The sequence below is a fragment of the Zootoca vivipara genome, chromosome 9 (assembly GCF_963506605.1).
Source record: "Zootoca vivipara chromosome 9, rZooViv1.1, whole genome shotgun sequence".
Taxonomy (NCBI): domain Eukaryota; kingdom Metazoa; phylum Chordata; class Lepidosauria; order Squamata; family Lacertidae; genus Zootoca; species Zootoca vivipara.
The window spans coordinates 59,114,591-59,133,953 of NC_083284.1; the positions used below are offsets into that span (position 1 = coordinate 59,114,591).

Consider the following 19,363-nt stretch of genomic DNA (forward strand, 5'->3'; position numbering starts at 1 on the left):
AAATATGGCTGTGAAGCTCAACCTTTTGAAGCATTGCAGCTTCCCTATGCCAGTTCACAAAGAAAAATGGCTGATAATAATAATAATAATAATAATAATAATAATAATAATAATTTTTTAATTTATACCCCGCCCATCTGGCTGGGTTTCCCCAGCCACTCTGGGCGGCTTCCAACAAAATATGCAATGCAAATAACTTCATTTTCCTTTGCGTTTTGCTTGGATTGGGACAATATTGCCGCTTGGGGCTTCTGGTAGACAACATTAGTCTTGGGTGATGATACTGTTCACGGTTCTTCAGGAGCTGGGATAGCCATACAGTGGCATCTCTAGGTACCGGAGGTCTGTTCTTAACCTGAAACTGTTCTTAACTAGAGGCGTGCTTTCGCTAATGGGGCCTCTTGCTGCCACTGCGCCACCGGCACACGATTTCTGTTCTCATCCTGAGGCAAAGTTCTCAACTTGAGACAACTCTTCCAGGTTAGCGGAGTTTGTAACCTGAAGTGTTTGTAACCTGAGGCGTTTGTAACTCGAGATACCACTGTATTATAAAAGAGGCATTTTTAAAAATCTTTTTTATAAGAGAAGTTCCACAGGTTCAGGGTGTTTCAGGGGTGGGACGAAAGGGCACCAGTTATATTCTGCATCTTTTCTTTTAATGAACTTTTTTATTTTCCCACCTCAAGGTTAATAGATAAATATCAGTGACTGCAGTCCTGTTCTCTGGTGTTCCTCAATGGACCATAACCCAAAAACCTTCAACAGAGGGGGCGGGCGGGGACTTCTGCTATTACTGTAAAGAAAAAGAAATCCATTTTGAGAAATTAAATGCTAGAAGGAAACGTAACAAATCTAGAGAGTGCCAGAAGCTGTACTGATAGTTTTTGATTCGAGGAAAAAAGAATTTTGCAGTGTTTTTGAGAATAACAGTGCCTCTTTTAAATGGTGAAATGAGTAATTCTTGTTCTGTTCATGTTCGTTCCACAAATAATTAAAGCAGGAAATAAAGATCCATTGTCACTAACTCCGCATGCATGGAATTCCGGTTTTTGCAGCATGGAGTCTTAAATTATGAACACTTTCTCTGAACTAACAGCACGTACAGCATGTTTTGTTTGCCTTTTTAAAGGAATATGGAGAGTCACGTTGTCTTTTTTCGTTTCACATCTGGATTTCCCATTTAACTTTGCTATGTATCAGTCAATTGCACATGTGCGAAATGGATGAGCTCATGTCAGACATCATCCTTCGCAAAGAGAACCCCTTTATGCTGAGCTATCAGCGAAAAGATTCTGGGTCCGAAGACGAACGAGATGACAGGATTCCTGACCTAGAGAAGGATGATTTTGCTATACGCAGAGCAAGACTAAATCAGCCCAAACTCACGTTGCCATTTAACCAGTATCTACTTGGATCTTATGCAAACAAAGATCGAGGTAAAGTGGAAGAAGGGAAGAAACCAAAGGAAACGCAGGAATGTTCAAGGTGTGCTATTCTACTTGTTTCCGTATTGTTTAATTTGGGATTATTATTTTTTTTACCAGGCAATGGTGTTGGCATTTCAGTGTAAGCTTCCCATTTTTCAGTGGGTTCACAGGGGAGGTGGGGGAATTCAAAGCTCTCTGCCAAGTTTCTCCGGCTGCTCTCATAAAAGTTGTAGGAAAGGGGAGAAGTGTCTGGGTCAGTTAAATTTGGACTGAGAATAGGAAGTGTAGAATATAAGTTGGTTTGTTTGGCAGCCACTGTTCTTCTAGTCTGCCAGTTAAGGGTAGAGTCTTCCACAAGATGTAAGAAAAGGATATAATACACAGGAGACTTTGCGATTCCCTCCCAACATTTTACTGTATTTTAATCTGAAAAGTAGCATCAGAAACTGAAATCAGAAATGGAAGGGAGATTGGCTGCTCAACCCTCTTACTTCCTGCTGTTTTTTTTTTTTACATTCAACATCACCTTCCTACTGCTTGACCCTGCAATTCCTCCCACCCAGGTGGGAAAGGAACCATTTGTTTGTTTGTTTGTTTGCTTGTTTGCTTTCTTGCTTGCTTGCTTGCTTGCCTGCCTGCCTGCTTGCTTGTTTACAGCATATATAGAAATGGCATAGCAGTGTCCTCTGTGTGGTTTACATGCAGTAGACCAGGCATAGGGAAACTCGGCCCTCCAGATGTTTTGAGACTACAACTCCCATCATCCCTGACCACTGGTCCTGTTAGCTAGGGATGATGGAAGTTGTAGTCCCAAAACATCTGGAGGGCCGAGTTTGCCTATGCCTGCAGTAGACCATTAAAATGCAGTAATAATCCCAGAACGATTGAAAAAAAGTAAACAAGTTCCTGCATGTATTTTTTTAGCAGCAGCCAACCTAGAGAAAACTTAGCATCACAAAAGATTGTGCAACAGAATTAAAACTCAGTCAATTCAAAAGTTCGCTATTTAAAGGCCTGGGGAAATAAAAGGGTATTTGTGTGGCATGGGAGGAAAACCACAAGTAGGTACCAGAGTAAGGTTACCAGATTTTTTTCCCATTGAATCCGGGGACACTTTTCAACGTCAGTAGGAATGATAGGATTTTGTCTGGGGACTGATTTGTAAATCCGGGGACTGTCCCCGGGAAACGGGGACGTCTGGTAACCTTATACCAGAGGAACCTCTCTTCTCTCTGCCCCCCCCCCAATCCCCACTGGACTCAGAAGTGAAACAAATGAATTCCAGTTGCAGTTCTGTTGAAGTGGCAGTTGCAGGGATCTTGGAAGACAAAACTTGTGACTCTCGACACATTGTCTAGCTTGGCTAGTCTAAGGGTTGTAAGAAATGTTTGTCTTACGCCAAGTTGTATTACACCAAGCTGTCAGTTTCTTTTCTGGCTATTGGCTTGGGACACATTTATTTCTGCTAATGAAGAAGCTGCAAAAACAGGTCTTGTTCAGTTTGGTCAACCCCCTTGCGGGGAATTCCTGCAAAGCCCTTTCTCTCTCTTTTTTAAATACAATAGCTATATATATTAAGCTCCAGGCGTAATTGTGGGCTTGGTGTGGGTGATGCAACACACCAGTGGATGTTGAGCAAAATGTTTTTACTGCAGAGCCAGACTGGTGTCCATTTTGCTCATTGCAGGCGTAGGTAATTATATGCATTATAGTAAAAGGGGTGATCAGTGACATTTTTAGGGAGCATAAGCGATTTCCTCTTTGTGCTTTGAGAAATATCTGTATACAATATTTTTTAACTGGGTATAGCTTTCTTGGAGAGTGCAGAAAGTCTTTTGTGAGTTCCAGCTGCTTTTAGCCATATAAAAAGTGTTGCCTTTGTGGAGACAATATAAATGCCAACATTTACAGTCCCAGCGTCTAACTGGTGACTAATGTCTTGGAATGGCATCTGAAGAACGTGTCCAAATCCTTGGATGCCGAGCTTGGGAATGGTTAGCAGTAAAAGAAAATCCCCAAGATTTGCTATATTAGGAGACAAAACTTGAATTCATTGCGGCGTAGGAAGTAGACGTCATCGTAACTGTCAAAATGAGAGATTGTTAATAAATTAAATATTGTTTCAAAAATGCATCAATGGGGTTGCTTGTCTTTGCCCATAGTCTGTCTGTAGATTGCAGGTCTGGCCAAAGATGTGGCATTTGGCAAGACCTGAGCTTTCTGTCCCAATGTTGCCACCGTTCCTGCTTTGCTTGAAGCACTCTAGAAGGTCAGAGGTAGCATGTGAGCATTCTCCTTTTGCACCCCTGCCTCTTTCAGGTTAAGGAGGCCCACTGAAAGTGCCATGCCAAAGAGCTTCCAAAATCTTGCTGCCAGCACTGGTAGACAATAACTATGTAAAAACGGGGGTATTGTCTCTCAATGGGGCATACCAGCCACTAGCTGAAATTGCAGCAACAGATGGTTGCTTCCTCCAACATCGTTCTCTCCTCCGTTGCCCACTTTTACTCAACATTTCAATATTTTGATTTGGCAGGGCCAGCCCTTACATGAGGCAGAGTGAGGCAGCTGCCTTAGGCAGCAACTGAAGGGCGGAAAGTCACTAGAAAAGGGTCTGCTGTGCAGCCCCTAAACTTCCTTGCTGCCCTAAGGTGAGGTGGAGGACTAGTCAGATTTTGTGCTCAGAATGGGGAATGCACCGCCTTGTCCTTTGCCTCAGGCAGCAAAATAGCTTGGGCCGCTCCTGCTACTGAGCTTTCCGTTTGTCACTGTCTGGTCCTTCCGAGGTATTCTTTGTCCTGCTGATTCTGGAATGTGCATTAAATTAGTGGACAGAAGATGGGTGTGACTTCAGCGAGGCCAATGGTGGTGTGTGAAGACAAACCATTCCTGCAGTCACAGAAGGACGAGTCTAAGGAGAAAGACCAACCTAAATTTCCAGACGTTCAAAGAGATGACCTGGCTAAGCGAAAAACTCAGGCTAGCCCCTCCCAACTAGATTTGTCATGTTTTGTGAGAGCTACTATAACACAAGCAGTTCAAGACACCTGGGACCGACTGAAAGTTTCGGGGAAAACCAGGTATGTTTCCAGAGAAAGAGAGAGAAGGAGAGAGAGAGAATAAAGATTCATATTGCTCCTAAAATATTTGTAACTCAAATCATGGCACTCAGGAATACCAAAGGCCAGCAATTAAGACATGTGCATAATATCTGCATGCAGCAAATTACCAGGGTACACAGTAAGGTCTGGTCAATAATAATTGATGTGTCTTTCTGCCAGTCATCTTTGTGTAGGAATGGGGAGAATCTGCCTAATTCACACGTCATGAAACAACATGTGAACGAAACACATCCTTCAAAATTCACACTTCTCCTAATTTTGCCGTGCAGTTAATTCTCCAGCCAAGTAATGTGTACAAAAATGCATATGCTAGGGTAAAATGTGCATTTAAAAATGCATATATACTGGTGGTAATAATGTAAAAAATGCATTCAATTAGGGGAAATTGCTTTGCAAGAATGCGTATACAGTGGTACCTCTACTTACGAATTTAATGCTTTCCGAACGCACATTTGTAAGTTGAAAAAAATTGTAAGTCGAATCCCATAGGAATGCATTGGGAGAAAAAATTCACAAGTCGAAGCAACCCTATCTAAAAATTCGTAAGTAGAAAAAATCCTATCTAAACTGCATCCAAGATGGCGGACGGAGCTCCATTCGTAAGTAGAAACATTCGTAAGTAGAGTTATTCATAAGTAGAGGTACCACTGTATTAACAGAAAGTTGTGTTGAATGCTGATGAATTTTCATGAGCACTTAAAAGGAACTGCAAACAAATCTGGAGAACTGAACAAAAGACCGGAAAAATGAGAAAGTGAGAGAAACCAACATCGAGAGATTTCACCTATCCCTATGTGTGTGTGTGGTCTTTGGTGTTTCCTTGGGGTTAGTGGGGTCCTGAACCAAGGGGAGTGTTGTCTGTCCATCCCCCAACATAGCTAAGAATAGCACCATGGGCCATCTTAGGGGCTCCATGCACAAGTCTCCTGATCACATCTGTACAGGAACCAGGAATAACCCTTATCATAATCTTTAAGAGTCTAGGCTTGAAATGAAACACTTTTCTTTCCCTTGGTGTTTGTCAAGTTTCCACTCACAGGGCTTCCCTCTTTTCTTGGCACTCCCATGCAGGAAGCAGCTGTGGCAACAGGCCTTGCTAGCTCTGCTCGGGGTTACATGGGAATATGTCTGAATCAATCAGGTCTACACGATAGCTCTCTATCTTGTTTAGTGGAAGGGCTGTGGGCACAATCTGGCAAAAAGTTTACAAAGCAAGAAAAAGCTGCTGTCATAGCTATTTGCGAATGTACTGCTCGGATTTCCAAGAGACATTATGGCATCACTTGGAACCAAGCCACTTTTGTCCTTTGATAAGTTCATATAATTTTCTGAATACAGTTTGGCACGGGCCCTGTTGTGCTGTTTACATTTTTAAATGTTGTTTTCACTCTTGGTCAGAATCATTTTTCTCCATGTTGCTCAAACACTTCCTTGGTTTGATAATAAGGGGTGCGTTCCAGGGTCTCCTCTCGCACCACCCCAATTTCTTGCATCGGGTGATTTTCTTCCTCCTTCTCGTTAAATGTTTGGTTTGTTGGTTTTCCCTCAGTCTTGTAGTTGCCTTTTTATATGCCTTTTTATTTTTATTATTTTTTGCTTACATCTTTGTCCTTAGCGATGAGGAGCTCACCAACACCCCAGGTTCGTTTCTGACCTCTGAAACGGCAGTGGAAGCTGCTGGTCGTAACTGTTTTGCAAGCCACAAAGTGAGAACGTCCAAGAAGGCCAGCATCCCCAAGCAGAGGTTTGTGCACTTTGGGCCAGTGACAGAAATTGACCTTCATGCTTGGGAGAAGCTTTCAATTGCTAGGGCTGCGCCTAAAGATGACATGGAAGAGGCAGCCAATAGGGAAAGAGCTGGGGCTCTTGGGACCTCAGCTGAAACCTCATCCTTGCTCTCTGTGAGCCATGTCAACTCTCTTGGTCATCCTGACGATGTCCACAGGCTGCATGCTAATCCCAGGTATTTAGTTTGTATCTCTGCAAAAGGCACAATAGGGGCCCACAATGCTACAGTTCTGTTATGTACTGAGCTGAATCCTAGAACAATAGGATTCAGAATCAGCGGGAGCTACCCAATCCAACTCCAGGTGGAAGTGAATCCGCAACCTGATTGGCCTGCTGGAGCAGCCAATCAGGCGGCTGGCAGAAGTGAATCTGCTACCTGATTGGCCTGTAGGAGCAGCCAATCAGGCTGCAGGCAGAAGTCAATCCATAATATAATTGGCCCACAGGTGTAGCCCTGAAGTAGCCAATCACGCAAGGCCCATTGTGTAAATAATGTATATAAGCAGATGGTTTGGGGAAAAGAGCCATTCGTCTTCTCTTCTCCTCCTTGATGACTATGAGCTGAATAAAGAGCATGAAATTCACTCTTGACTCCGAGTATATTTCACTGGCGACGAAGGTGGGATCCTGCTGAGCTGACCGCCACCACGCACTGCACCGCAGCACCGCCACCTGCTGCACCGCTGCATCGCACCGTGCATCCAGGCTTCAGCTCCAGGACCCAAGGAACCCAGAATGGCAACCGACAGCAGCTTCTCGCCATTCAAACCAGCATCAGGAGACTGGGAAGGGTACGCCGCCCGTTTCAACTTCCTCCTGCAAGCGAAAGAAGTCACCAACGATGCCATGAAGAGGGCGACATTCTTCAGCGTCTGTGGAGAGGAGACGTTTGAAATCGCCCGGGCTCTCCTTGCACCTAGAGATGTCGCTACCGTCTCTTACAAAACAATAATGGAACGGCTGAAGGAGCACTTCTCACCACAGCCCTCGGTGGTAGCTTGCCGAAATGCCTTCTACGCAAAGCGGCAAGCCCCGGGGGAAACCATAACTGGGTTTGTGACCTCCCTCCGCCAAGCCGCCCGGTTATGCAACTTCTCAGAATTGGAGAACATGCTTCGTGACCGCCTCGTCGGTGGCCTGAGGGACGAGATGTTGCAACGACGCCTCTACGCCAAAAAAGACCTCACGTTCCAGATTGCTCTGGAGGAAGCCCTGGCAACCGAAGCCGCCGAGAGCTCAACGCAAGAGGCACGACCGGCCCCGCCATCCCAACCGAGGGTCTACCACGAAGACCTCACCGACGAATCCGAATCTGACAGGGAGGAAGTACACCGAGTACAGCGGCGCACTCAAGCAGCACACACACCACAGCAGCCTCGACGAGAAGGAGGGAACTGTGCAAGCTGCGGGGAGAACCACGAGAGGAGGACCTGTCGTTTCCGCAACGCAGAGTGCAGGCAGTGCAGAAAATTGGGACACATCGCCCGGGTGTGTCGGGCTCGACTCACCCGTCGACAAGCATCAGATGACCGACCCAGGAGCCCCAGGTCACACGGCACCATGCACCAAGGCAACTCGACGGAGATCACGGACTACCAGGTATTCCAGTTGCCCCATCCCAGCACAGAGAAAATTTATATAGAGGTACAGATAGAGGGAGCCCCATGCCGCATGGAGCTGGACACGGGTTCAACTCTATCCATAATCTCGGCCCGAACATTAAGGGAACTGTGCCCTAATGGGGGTCCCAAACTAAGGCCGGCCCCATTCACCCTCCGGGACTTCCAGAAACGTAAGGTCCCTACTATGGGGGTGGGGACCTTCAGGGTGCAATATCGAGGGCGAAAGCAACAATTGGACTTGCTGGTAGTTAAGGGCCCCTACGTTAGCTTACTGGGACTGGCATGGTTTGGACCTCTGGGGCTAGCCGTTACCGGGGTGAACCGCACTAGCTTACAAGTGGACGTGGACGCCATATGCAAAGAGTTTCCAGGGGTTTTCGATGGGGCATTGGGACGATATACAGGACCCCCCATTGCCCTACAGCTGGACCCCGCTGTACGACCCATCAGGCACAAGGCCCGCCGGGTCCCGTTCGCCCTGAAACCCCGCATAGACGAGGAATTGGACCGGCTCGTGGAGCAAGGAGTGCTGGAGCCGGTGCCCAACGCCCCCTGGGAAACTCCAATTGTCACACCCGTCAAGCCTAACGGTTCGGTCCGCATCTGTGCAGACTACAAATGCACCATAAACAAGGCTCTCACGGCCCATGCATACCCAGTGCCAGTGGTCAGCCATGTCCTCGCCACCCTGGCTGGGTCAAAAATCTTTGGCAAACTGGACTTGGCCCAAGCGTATCAACAGTTGCCTGTGGACGAAGCCACAGCAGAGGCACAGACGATTGTGACGCACAGAGGGGCATTCAGAGTTAAGCGGCTGCAATTTGGCGTTAGCGTGGCACCAGGCATATTCCAGAATCTAATGGACTCTCTCCTTAAAGGGATTCCTGGCGTCACCCCCTTCTTCGATGATGTACTGATCGCCGGGCCCACACCAGAGGAATTTGAGGACCGCCTCCGCTCCGTCCTGCACCGTTTCCAGACGGCGGGCCTCAAGGTGAAGCGGGAAAAGTGTTTACTAGGAGTGCCGCAGGTGGACTTTCTGGGATTTAAGGTGGACGCAGAAGGGGTCCATCCAACAGGTGACAAGGTACGGGCCATTTGTGAGGCCCCAGCGCCCAAGAGCAAGCCCGAACTTCAGTCATTCTTGGGACTATTGAACTTTTACCATGCCTTCCTTCCCCATAAGGCAGCGGTAGCGGAGCCCCTACACAGACTCCTAGATAAAAGGACCCCTTGGGTGTGGGGCCAGCGACAAAGGGCCGCATTCCAGGCAGTCAAGGACTTGCTCGTCTCGAACTCGGTCTTAGCACACTTCGACGAGAGGCTGCCAGTGGTGCTGGCATGCGACGCCTCTCCCTATGGCATCGGCGCTGTCCTGGGACACCAACTCCCGGATGGAAGAGAGGTGCCGGTGGCATACTTCTCCCAGACGCTTGCTGCAGCCGAACGAAACTACTCACAGATTGACAAGGAGGGTCTGGCAATCGTGAAGGGCGTAAAAAAATTCCATGATTTCTTGTACGGGCGGCCCTTTACCATAGTGACTGACCACAAGCCGTTGCTTGGCCTGTTTGCCCCTGAGAAGCAGACCCCCCAAGTGTTGTCTCCACGTGTCCTCAGGTGGTCAATTTTCCTTGCCGGCTACCAGTATGCACTAATCCACCGCCCTGGGAAGGCGATGGGCCACGCAGACGCCTTTAACCAACTGCATTCCCCAGGATTCCTTGGGGGGAGTCCGGGAGCTTTGAGTGTATGGTTTGGATGCAACCTTTTGCCTGAGGGTGCTAATTGCTACAGGAGAATCTACAGGTAAAGGTGCTTCAATTCCTCTCGTACCTGCAGGTTTTTCCATATAAATGTGGCATGTGTGTTAAACTACCTCCCCCCCACCCCAAGATGAAGATACCTGACTGTGGAGAATAAATGTTTTGGAGGGGGGGGGGTGAAGGCTAACAGACGCAGGAGAGATCTGATTGATGCAGAGCAGGTTAAGAAGAGCCTGCCAGTTCACCTCTGCTTTTCCTAACCCTGTATTAATCTTAAATGGCAGACATGTTTGGGAAGCAGGCATGGTGGTTCCCCATGTGGTTCTACTCTAAGTCTCTCAGAATCCAGTTCTACTTATTTCCTAATACAGTGGAACCTTGGTTTTCGAGCATCTTGGAAGCGGAACGTTTCGGTTTCCGGACGCCGAAAACCCGCAAGTAATTGCTTCTGTTTTCAAACGCTCCTTGGAAGTAGAATGGCTCCCGCTGAGGTTTTTCCCACTTTTCTCCATTGAAATTGCATTGAAATCCCTTGGAGCGGATTTCGTTCGAAAACCGAGGTTCCGCTGTAAATAAATATATCTTATTGTTACGAAGCGTTGCCTGAAGTGGTTATTACTTATATGGACTTCCAGCCTGCTCTGTCCCGTTAACTCAGGATGGGTTATTCAGTGTATGCCTGATTGAGGGATCCTCTGCACTCATCTGGCATGCTAGATCCCCACAAGTCATATGTGGGGAAACCCAGGCAGATGGGTGGGGTATAAATAATAAATTATTATTATATGGTTCATGCACCCAGTGCGTACTGATCTCCCACCTCTGCTGTGGACCAAGCAATGCATGTGCATGCAAGTGGTGAGAACCAGCGTGGTGTAGTGGTTAAGAGCAGTGGACTCATAATCTGGGGAACCGGGTTTGCGTCTCCACTCCTCCACATGCAGCTGCTGGGCTAGTCACACTTCTCTGAAGCCTGTCAGCCTCACTCATCTCACAGAGTGTTTGTTGTGGGGGAGGAAGGGAAAGGGGAATGTTACCCGCTTTGAGACTCCTTAGGGTAGTGATAAAGCGGGATATCAAATCCAAACTCCTCCTCCTAATGAAACCCCACTGCGCCCCTTCCCCATTTCTCGGATACTACTTCCTGATTCTAATGAAGCGCTTAGTGTTGGCCTCTGCTGTGTGATTCTGCCCTAAGCTGCATTGTGCAAAGAAGAATGGCATGGCAAGCCAAAGAGAGGGTGACCATCTTTCCTGGAGGATACTGGTGGTAGTGCATTCTCTTCAGTAAGGGTCAGCCACAGGTTGACTTAGGCCAGGCATCTGCTAATTAAATGTTAATTTTCAGGTTTCCCCCCTACACCACAACGGCTATGCCAGGCATCCCCAAACTGCGGCCCTCCAGATGTTTTGGCCTACAACTCCCATGATCCCTAGCTAACAGGACCAGTGGTCGGGGAAGATGGGAATTGTAGCCCAAAACATCTGGAGGGCCGAAGTTTGGGGATGCCTGACTTAGGCCCTCTCCAGACATCTTATTAAATTGTTTATTCATGACAATTTGTGCACATGGTGTTATCAGGGCAAGCTATATGTGATCCCGCTTTCATTACTGCCAATTTTTTGGAGTAGATATAACCTTGCTTCCGGCAAGTGCATGCCCTGAAATCTTGTAAGTTTCCATACCCAAAATGTTGTGTTTTTTGGAGTGAAATAAGGGTGGTGTTCCACTTTTGCTGCACTCTAGGGCCACACGCAACAAAAATGTGGTGACACTGGGAAAGCATTGCAGGAAAACTTAATAAACGATGTGTGCTTCCCCCTCAGCTTTTGGCAAGGGCAGATATTCAAACATCCCCAGAAAAAGATAGACATTGTGGATGTTCTCTGAATGTGCCGGACACTGTAGGACATATTCGTTTCTACTGTCCATTGTACAACCAGCTATGCAAACATGTGCTATATCCCCTTTTTCGGGTAGTTTAACATCATGGCACAATGAAAATATCAGATTCTATCTGCCTGACATTAACAGTATCTCTTAGAGTGGTGAACAGTATCTCTTAGAGTGGTGAATGCCACTATTTAGCAGGAAGAGAAATTCCAACGAAAATCCTTGTCATATTTTGTATATATTTTAACATTTTATATAGGTTTTATGGTGGCCTATACTTGCAATGAGGGACCCAGGTGGCGCTGTGGTTAAACCACTGAGCCTAGGGCTTGCTGATCAGAAGGTCGGTGGTTCGAATCCCTGTGACGGGGTGAGCTCCCGTTGCTTGGTCCCAGCTCCTGCCAACCTAGCAGTTCGAAAGCATGTCAAAATGCAAGTAGATAAATAGGAACCGCTACAGCGGGAAGGTAAACGGTGTTTCCATGTGCTGCTCTGGTTTGCCAGAAGCGGCTTAGTCATGCTGGCCACATGACCCGGAAGCTGTACGCCGGCTCCCTCGGCCAATAATGCGAGATGAGCGCGCAACCCCAGAGTCATTCACGACTGGACTTAATGGTCAGGGGTCCCTTTACCTTTACCTATACTTGCAATGGGGACGCGGGTGGCGCTGTGGTCTAAACCACTGAGCCTAGGGCTTGCCGATCGGAAGGTTGGCGGTTCAAATCCCTGCGACGGGGTGAGCTCCCGTTGCTCGGTCCCAGCTCCTGCCAACCTAGCAGTTCGAAAGCACCTCAAAGTGCAAGTAGATAAATAGGTATCACTCCGGCGGGAAGGTAAATGGTGTTTCTGTGCACTGCTCTGGTTTCGCCAGAAGTGTCTTAGTCATGCTGGCCACATGACCCAGAAAAACTGTCTGCAGACAAATGTCGGTTCCCTCGGCCAGTAAAGCAAGATGAGGACCAGAGTCGTTTGCGACCGGACTTAACGGTCCTTTAGCTTTTTTATAATTGCAATGCCTGATAATGGTTTGGCAGAGTAAGTAAGTGTGGATACTATAAATCTACCACTAATGCACTATTACTGTGTCAATGACCTTGCACAGAATTCACCTGCCCCCAAAATACCAGTCTGGAGGGGTCCTTACTGATCAAGGCTTCTCAAACTTTTGGTATTCCATCTGAAGCGGTAGCCTTAGCTTTGGCTTTGTTTCTGGCAACGCATTACAGAGTTTATTTCTTTGGGGCATCTAGTAAAAGTTTTGTTTTTTCCTCCCTCTGTTATATTTTGATGTGTGCGTGTTAAAAATGGATTGTACTTTTGTTTCAGTGGTGCATTTCTCTCCCCGCCCCCCATTTTCTGCGAAGCCAATAACTTTCACTTATTTTGGCTTTCTTTTATCTAATCAGCCCATTGTCGTTGCAAGAGTTCCTTGCTTGATACTACTAGAAAGAAACTCAGAAGTTCGTTTTTAAAGATAAGATGAAAAAGGGAAGGTCTCTTCTCAGCGCTTCCATGTGGTTCTCATTACCTTTCTCCCTTTCTCTCTCCTAATCTCCATCTTGTACTGTCAGTGAAATTATGGATGCATGTAATTCATCTCTCTCGGATGCTTGTGCTGATTCTCAGAAGCAAACGGCAAGCAGTTTGAGCGAGTGGCACGAGAGCAGCGAGGAAGAGGTGGATGGCAGCTTCCCAGATATTGAGAGGGATGACATGCTGGCTAGAAGATTTGGAACTTTTCAGAAATCTACTAGCCCCGTTCGCCCATCTTGTCCTCCCATTTCAGTAGTCAGTTATCATCCTTTGAAACAGCAAGGAAAAGAACGGAAGGCTCTGCAGAAAGCAGAAAGGTCAGAGATGGGAAACCGGTTGTTATTAGCTACTTATGCCTGTCTTGCATGAAATGCTAATTGTGCATTATATTATTCTGCTTCTTGACAAGAAAGAGAGAAAAAAGGACACGTTCTAATTAATACCTGTCAACAAAAACCAGCTAGTTGCTGTCTTTTAACACAAGAAGAAAATAAGCATGATTAGTTTAAAGAGAGACGTGAGGGAAGAAAAGTTTACAATGCTGTTTTGATTTTAGTCATTTTGGGATAATACGGAAAGCTTTGTGGATATAATCATAAACACAATATAATAAAGGAATAGGCTGCCTGACTGTTGTGAATTCTTCATTGGTGACATTTAAAAACCAATGTAAAAAAACAACAACCCAGTTATTGAAGACTTCCTAGAGGATTTCTGCAGTTTTTGTCCAGCTGTGTGACTATTGCTATTCTTATCATTATTGTTATTGCTGGCTGCTACTTTTGTATGTGAGTTTTTATTTTATTTTTTAATTTTTTTTCTGGATCTAGTTTTGGTTCTATGGGCAGTATTCAACCACTGTGTCCTGTAAACGCCATGTTTTCCGCTTGCAAAACAGGACTCTCCCCCCTCAATCTTTTTCTGGGGAGTTGGGAAAACTCTTAGAACAGATTTAGGTGGTACATGAGGGAGAAGGGGAGAATGTTCTGTTGCACATGGAGATATCCTTGCATAGGTGGAATGAGAGACTTATTGTGATATGCTGCATTCCACCCTTTATAATTTTTATGTGGAGGTGTGTGTGTGTGAATGAATGAATGAATGAATTATTTCCATAATCCAACATCAGGGTATATTACCTGCATTTCTTTCCGTCACTTATTTGGGGTTTCCTGGAAGGAGTTCCTAGACAGACTCTCATCCAGGCACACTGTCCAAGTGGAGACGAGCTTAGCTTTAGCCTTGTCACAGTCCCCTCAAAGGCTATTTCCCAGCAGAGTGTTGCGTGCAATTAATGCGCAGGCAAGCTTTCCTCCCTGGTCATCTGTTGTCTCCTGAATAACAGTGCCCACGATTGCCTTAGCAGAAGTTCCCCGCTGACTTGTGCGACACAACATTGTTTGGGAACACCTTCCCCTGTATCCCTAAGCTCTGTTGCCACATGCGGAGATGGCTTGGAGAAGCCTAAAGACCAAGATGAGCACAGAACTAATGCAGCAGGAGGCAAAGCAGGAGTCAGGAATCCAGGAAACGATGACATGATGGTGAGAAGAAGCAGAGATTTTCCGAAGCAGACTGGACCAAGTGTTAGTCAGTTCCTCCCAGTTCCTTTCTCGAAACAGCAGGATGGTGGGGAAGCAACTAAGGATCTTGTAAAGACTGAACAGAAAGTCAAGAGGTCAGAAAACTATTCTGCAGTCTTTTTTTAAATTCAGTCTCTAATTTTCACATGGGGAAAGGGCCTGCTTTTTCAGTTCTGCAGCTATATGTCTCCTTTTTATGCACTGAGTTTGTCAGTAGTCTTTCACTTGGTTGCCAAGTAAGAATTTCTAAATGACATTAGGCAGGGAAGGTTAACTAAAGTCGGCTCTTTTTTCCTTTAGACTGTGAATGACTTGAGGCCAGAGATTAGGCCTTCCAAATGTCATTGGACTACAATTCCCATCACCCCTGATGTTGGCTGAGGATGATGGGAGTTGACACAGCAGCCCAAACCCCTCAGTGGTTTCATGTAGACGTTAAACAGCACGGGGGACCCCCCCTGCAAGCCATTGGTTCCCCAGCACCAAATTCTGGGTGTGGTCATTTAAAGACAGGGGCTCCTGCAGGATGGAAAGTTGACTCATTTAAACATTCATCTGTAAATTTCTTTAAATAAAACACATGCATGAATACAGAAACAGTGAGAGGACCAAACTCAGGCCCTCATGAGCCAGCTTTCCTGGCTTCAATTAAAGCTCAGGGAGAGGTGACATGAGGTATATCTCCTCTCATACGGCTTTTTTAGATTCAGAAGTGTAGGCAGCCAGGGAGGCTGCAGAAAACTGGAGAATGTTTAATGGAAAACACACACACACACACACACCTAGTATCTATGACCACCTCACCCAGCAAAATTTTAAAGAAGTTATCAAGTGCCCTGAGAATGGGAAAAGGAAACGGAAACCTTTTTTGCAGGGGATAAAAACATTTTTGAGATGTTTTTGAGGGGGGCAGGTGTTGGCACCACACTCATGCCAAGTAAATTTGGTCAAAACTTCCATTAATGGGGGGGCCAAGGTGTGAGGAAAAAGATTTCTGAGTGAGCCTTGAGTCTTTATAGACTCTGAAATACAAGTGTGTCGGGTAGCTTAGGCTGTTGCCTGTTGACAAATGAGCAGTGTGTAGCATTCCCCATTTTGTCGTTACAACAACCCCCAATGTTAAACAAAGAGCTTCTTGTTCAGACGCACTGCGCAGGCTGAGATTTCCTGAGCTTTAGCCCGGTGACTGGCACAGGGTCACCCAGTGACCTTTACGGCCAAGCAAAATTTTGAACCCAGACTCAGGGTTCAAAACCCCTGGTCCCTTTTGCTTCCATCTTTGGGTATCACAGAACTGCATTGGCTATTCTTCCTGCGGTGTTCTGAAGGGCCTATAGTTCCCGCATGTCTGTGGTGTGGGAGAAGCTACAGGGGGAGGCACCCCCCCCCAGAGTCTGAGGAAGATGAGAGACCTACCTCCTGAGCCTGAGGCAGTGTGAAATGGGGTGCTGAGAGTTCCTCTCGTAAGTGACGTGACCTGTGATTCATCCAAATCAGAGTCCTCCTTGGCGTGGCACATGAAGGGAACACCATATTGTGCCACATATGGTAGGTGCCGAGAGTTTCCCCAATATCAGAAAGGTTTATTGGTTTCAGTGAAGCCGGAGTGCAGTTGACGGTGTTGGGTAGCTCTGCTGCAATTTTTTTATTTAAAAAAATAGTTCATTGCTGCCTTTGGGTGAAACCAGACATGCTGTTTCCCCCCCCTGCCAGGATAGAGAGGGACAGAACTACTGTTGCTGAAAATCGTATTTGCTTTTGCCCTAGCCATGCATGCTTTGTGTCATAATCTCATCTGTTAGTTTCTATGTCAGTTAAGAGGAGTGCATGTTGGGTACATATGGGGTGTCTCGCTACAAGCTAAATTGGAAATTAACGTTTTTAGCATTACCGTGACGGACTCGGCAGTCCCCGAAAAGCATCCAGAGCTTTGTGCAGAAAGCCCTCAAAGGCTTTCGGTGCAACCTGAGCACAAACTGGAAGATGGGAAACCCAGAGTCCCTGGTGTAAGGCAAGATGGCGCCTCTTCTGCTGCTCATAAGGACTTGCTGGACTCCAAGCTACTCCAGCCAGGAGATTCTTCAGAGGTGCAGCTTACTGAAAAACACAGCCAAGGATTTACATCTCTAATGGACGGACATGCACAAACGTGAGCTACCTTGTGGTCAAGAAATTGCACCCTAAAGCCATCTGTAGTGTGCTGGTGTGCGCATGCTGGAAACAAGCCTGTTTTGCTCTTGCGTTGAATATTTTAACTTCGGATTAACCCTAATGTACTTCGGAGGTGTGCCTTTTTGAAACTAATAAAGTGCTTTCCAGTGGCGCGTTTTTTGGTTTCCTTCCCAGAAATTCTAAGAAATCTCTTCAAAACGGGCTATAGGAATGAAGGGGAAGGTGCTGGTTTGGGAGAGCAAGGTAGATTCTTTGGAGAGCTTCCAATCCATGTAAATGGCTATTATTTTTCTGGATATAAATATGACTGCGCCAAATGAAACTTAATCATTGCTAATGAGTTGCATGAACTTTCAGGATGGACATAGAAATGTATTCACTTGGAAGATCCAATGACATTTTCTGGGTCCCCCCCCCCTTGCGGGATGCATCTCAGGGTCCACTTACTGTGCATACTGAAATGTCTTTTTAACGGAAATTGATTATGCATGCTGCAACATGTAACTGCATGTGTGGCTCATCTCGTAAAACAAGATTTACTTTTTATATCTGCTTTTATGAGGAATCACTTCCCAGCCTTGGTTTCACAGTGCGGCTTCCTAACAGGGTGTTCCAAATTTTAAAAGCATTTTTTTTAAAAAAATTGTTTGGTTATTTGTTGTTGTTGTATGAAAGGATTAAAGTGTGATCTCACATGTGTTGCTTTGAAAATGCAATGTTCATTCCACACTCTGGACTGATGGAGAAGACTGGCTTCAAATAAAAATCTCCTTCCTTGATGTGGTTTTCCTCTTCTCTCCCCCCCCCCTTTCCTCTCAATGCAATTTATATCTCCACCCCCCACAAAGCCTCTCTAATTTTATATTTGGTTTTATAGATTCGGCTCCAGAACTCCTGTGTCTGATGACGCAGAGTAAGTTGTGTGCTCGGTGGCTGCTTTAACAACTTAAACTGCATGCTTTCCGTATTTATTACTAATTTTAAATTCAGCTGATGCACCATTCTTTCTCGTCATTGTTCCAATGCAGAGCTGTTCGAAATAATACGTGCTTTTAACATACGCACTGTGATGTGATGATATGTGCTCTGAAGTCATGCCTTTTCACAAAGCTATAAAGCATGTGGATGTTGCTGCAATATATGACTTCTGCTAATCTGTGGCTTGATCCTTTTTTAAAAAAGAAAAAGAAAATCTGTGGGGTCTGCAATGACTAAAAGAACTGGAATTATAAATAAGGGAGGCTTGAATAAGCACTGGCTAGGTCTAGGAGTAGATTACTAAGTAGTAAGTTGAGGGGATGAGTTTATTACAACAGGTTGAGATTCAAAAGACAAAGCACAGTTAAATTACCTTGTAGGGTCTCTGGCGTAAGTTTTGCATTTCTTTCCCCAACATGAAAAATAAAATAAAACTGAAAATTAGCCGCCTGTACTGCAGCTGCAACTCTTTCCCTTCCTGCAACTTGGCGTACACAGAACCTCATCTCCTGATCTGCTTTTCCCCCACCTATGAGAGAAAAGAGGTGATGTCTCCATATTGTGTGTCCCCGAACCAGAGAGAAAATCAACTTTAGGAAGAGAGCGATTTTGAGCTGGAAGGAAAAGATTAAATAGCCTTTCCCTGCCCTGTTCAAACTTGGAGCCCAATGGGTCTGTTTTGAGTTTGTTGTTCGTGTTTAGTAGTGGTTGCTTTTAAAGAAAGAAATCAGTCTTCCCCGCGGCATCTAGTTTGTTTTTGCACCCTAATATTCAGGCCCCGTCTTAAAACATGTTCTAATTGGCAAGGAATCCAGGCTTAAACGAGGAACCTCATAACATGTGTCTGGAACTTAGCCTAGTGAGCTACCTAGGACAATGGGTGCTCCGAACTTAGAGCCCTTTACAGCAGAGATGAGAGACTTGACTCATCAACCCCTGTGTTTGGCAAGCAATATTAAGCCTGCATGGACTGACCGATACCATACCCGCCAACATTTATCTGATGAAAATAGGGATGTCCTATTCTATTATTATTATTCCCTGCCCATCTGACTAGATTGTCCCAGCCAATTTGGGCAGCTTCCCTCTGGTACGCCAGCTAAGACCCTTCCTGCCCACAGACTGTCTCGCCAGAGTGGTGCATGCACTAGTTATCTCCCTCTTGGACTACTGCAATGTGCTCTACGTGGGGCTACCCTTGAAGGTGACCCAGAAACTGCAACTAATCCAGAGTGCAGCAGCTAGACTGGTGACTGGGAGTGGCCGCTGAGACCATATAACACCGGTCCTGAAAGACCTACATTCGCTCCCAGTACGTTTCCAAGTACAATTCAAAGTGACTTTTAAAGCCCTAAACGGCATTGGCCCAGTACAGTGGTACCTCTGGTTGCAAACTTAATTCGTTCTGGAGGTCCCTTCTTAACCTGAAACCATTCTTAACCTGAGGTACCACTTTAGCTAATGGGACCTGCCGTGCC

The 19,363-nt window shown here is 46.0% G+C and overlaps 1 protein-coding gene across 11 annotated transcripts in view; it reads left to right on the forward strand.

Moving 5' to 3' along the window:
- LIMCH1 (LIM and calponin homology domains 1) overlaps positions 1 to 19,363 on the forward strand; it is a 209,056-nt gene that overhangs the window by 152,529 nt on the left and 37,164 nt on the right. For 4 of the 11 annotated variants that reach the window (XM_060278855.1, XM_060278856.1, XM_035113504.2 and 1 more), the window contains 7 exons: positions 1,201 to 1,485; positions 4,256 to 4,507; positions 6,165 to 6,512; positions 13,191 to 13,469; positions 14,519 to 14,830; positions 16,621 to 16,884; positions 17,785 to 17,820. In XM_060278855.1, the coding sequence (XP_060134838.1) occupies positions 1,201 to 1,485; positions 4,256 to 4,507; positions 6,165 to 6,512; positions 13,191 to 13,469; positions 14,519 to 14,830; positions 16,621 to 16,884; positions 17,785 to 17,820 (1,776 nt within the window). The remainder of the gene's footprint in view (positions 1 to 1,200; positions 1,486 to 4,255; positions 4,508 to 6,164; positions 6,513 to 13,190; positions 13,470 to 14,518; positions 14,831 to 16,620; positions 16,885 to 17,784; positions 17,821 to 19,363) is intronic. The other 7 variants (XM_060278862.1, XM_060278863.1, XM_060278857.1 and 4 more) reach the window with 6 other exon arrangements.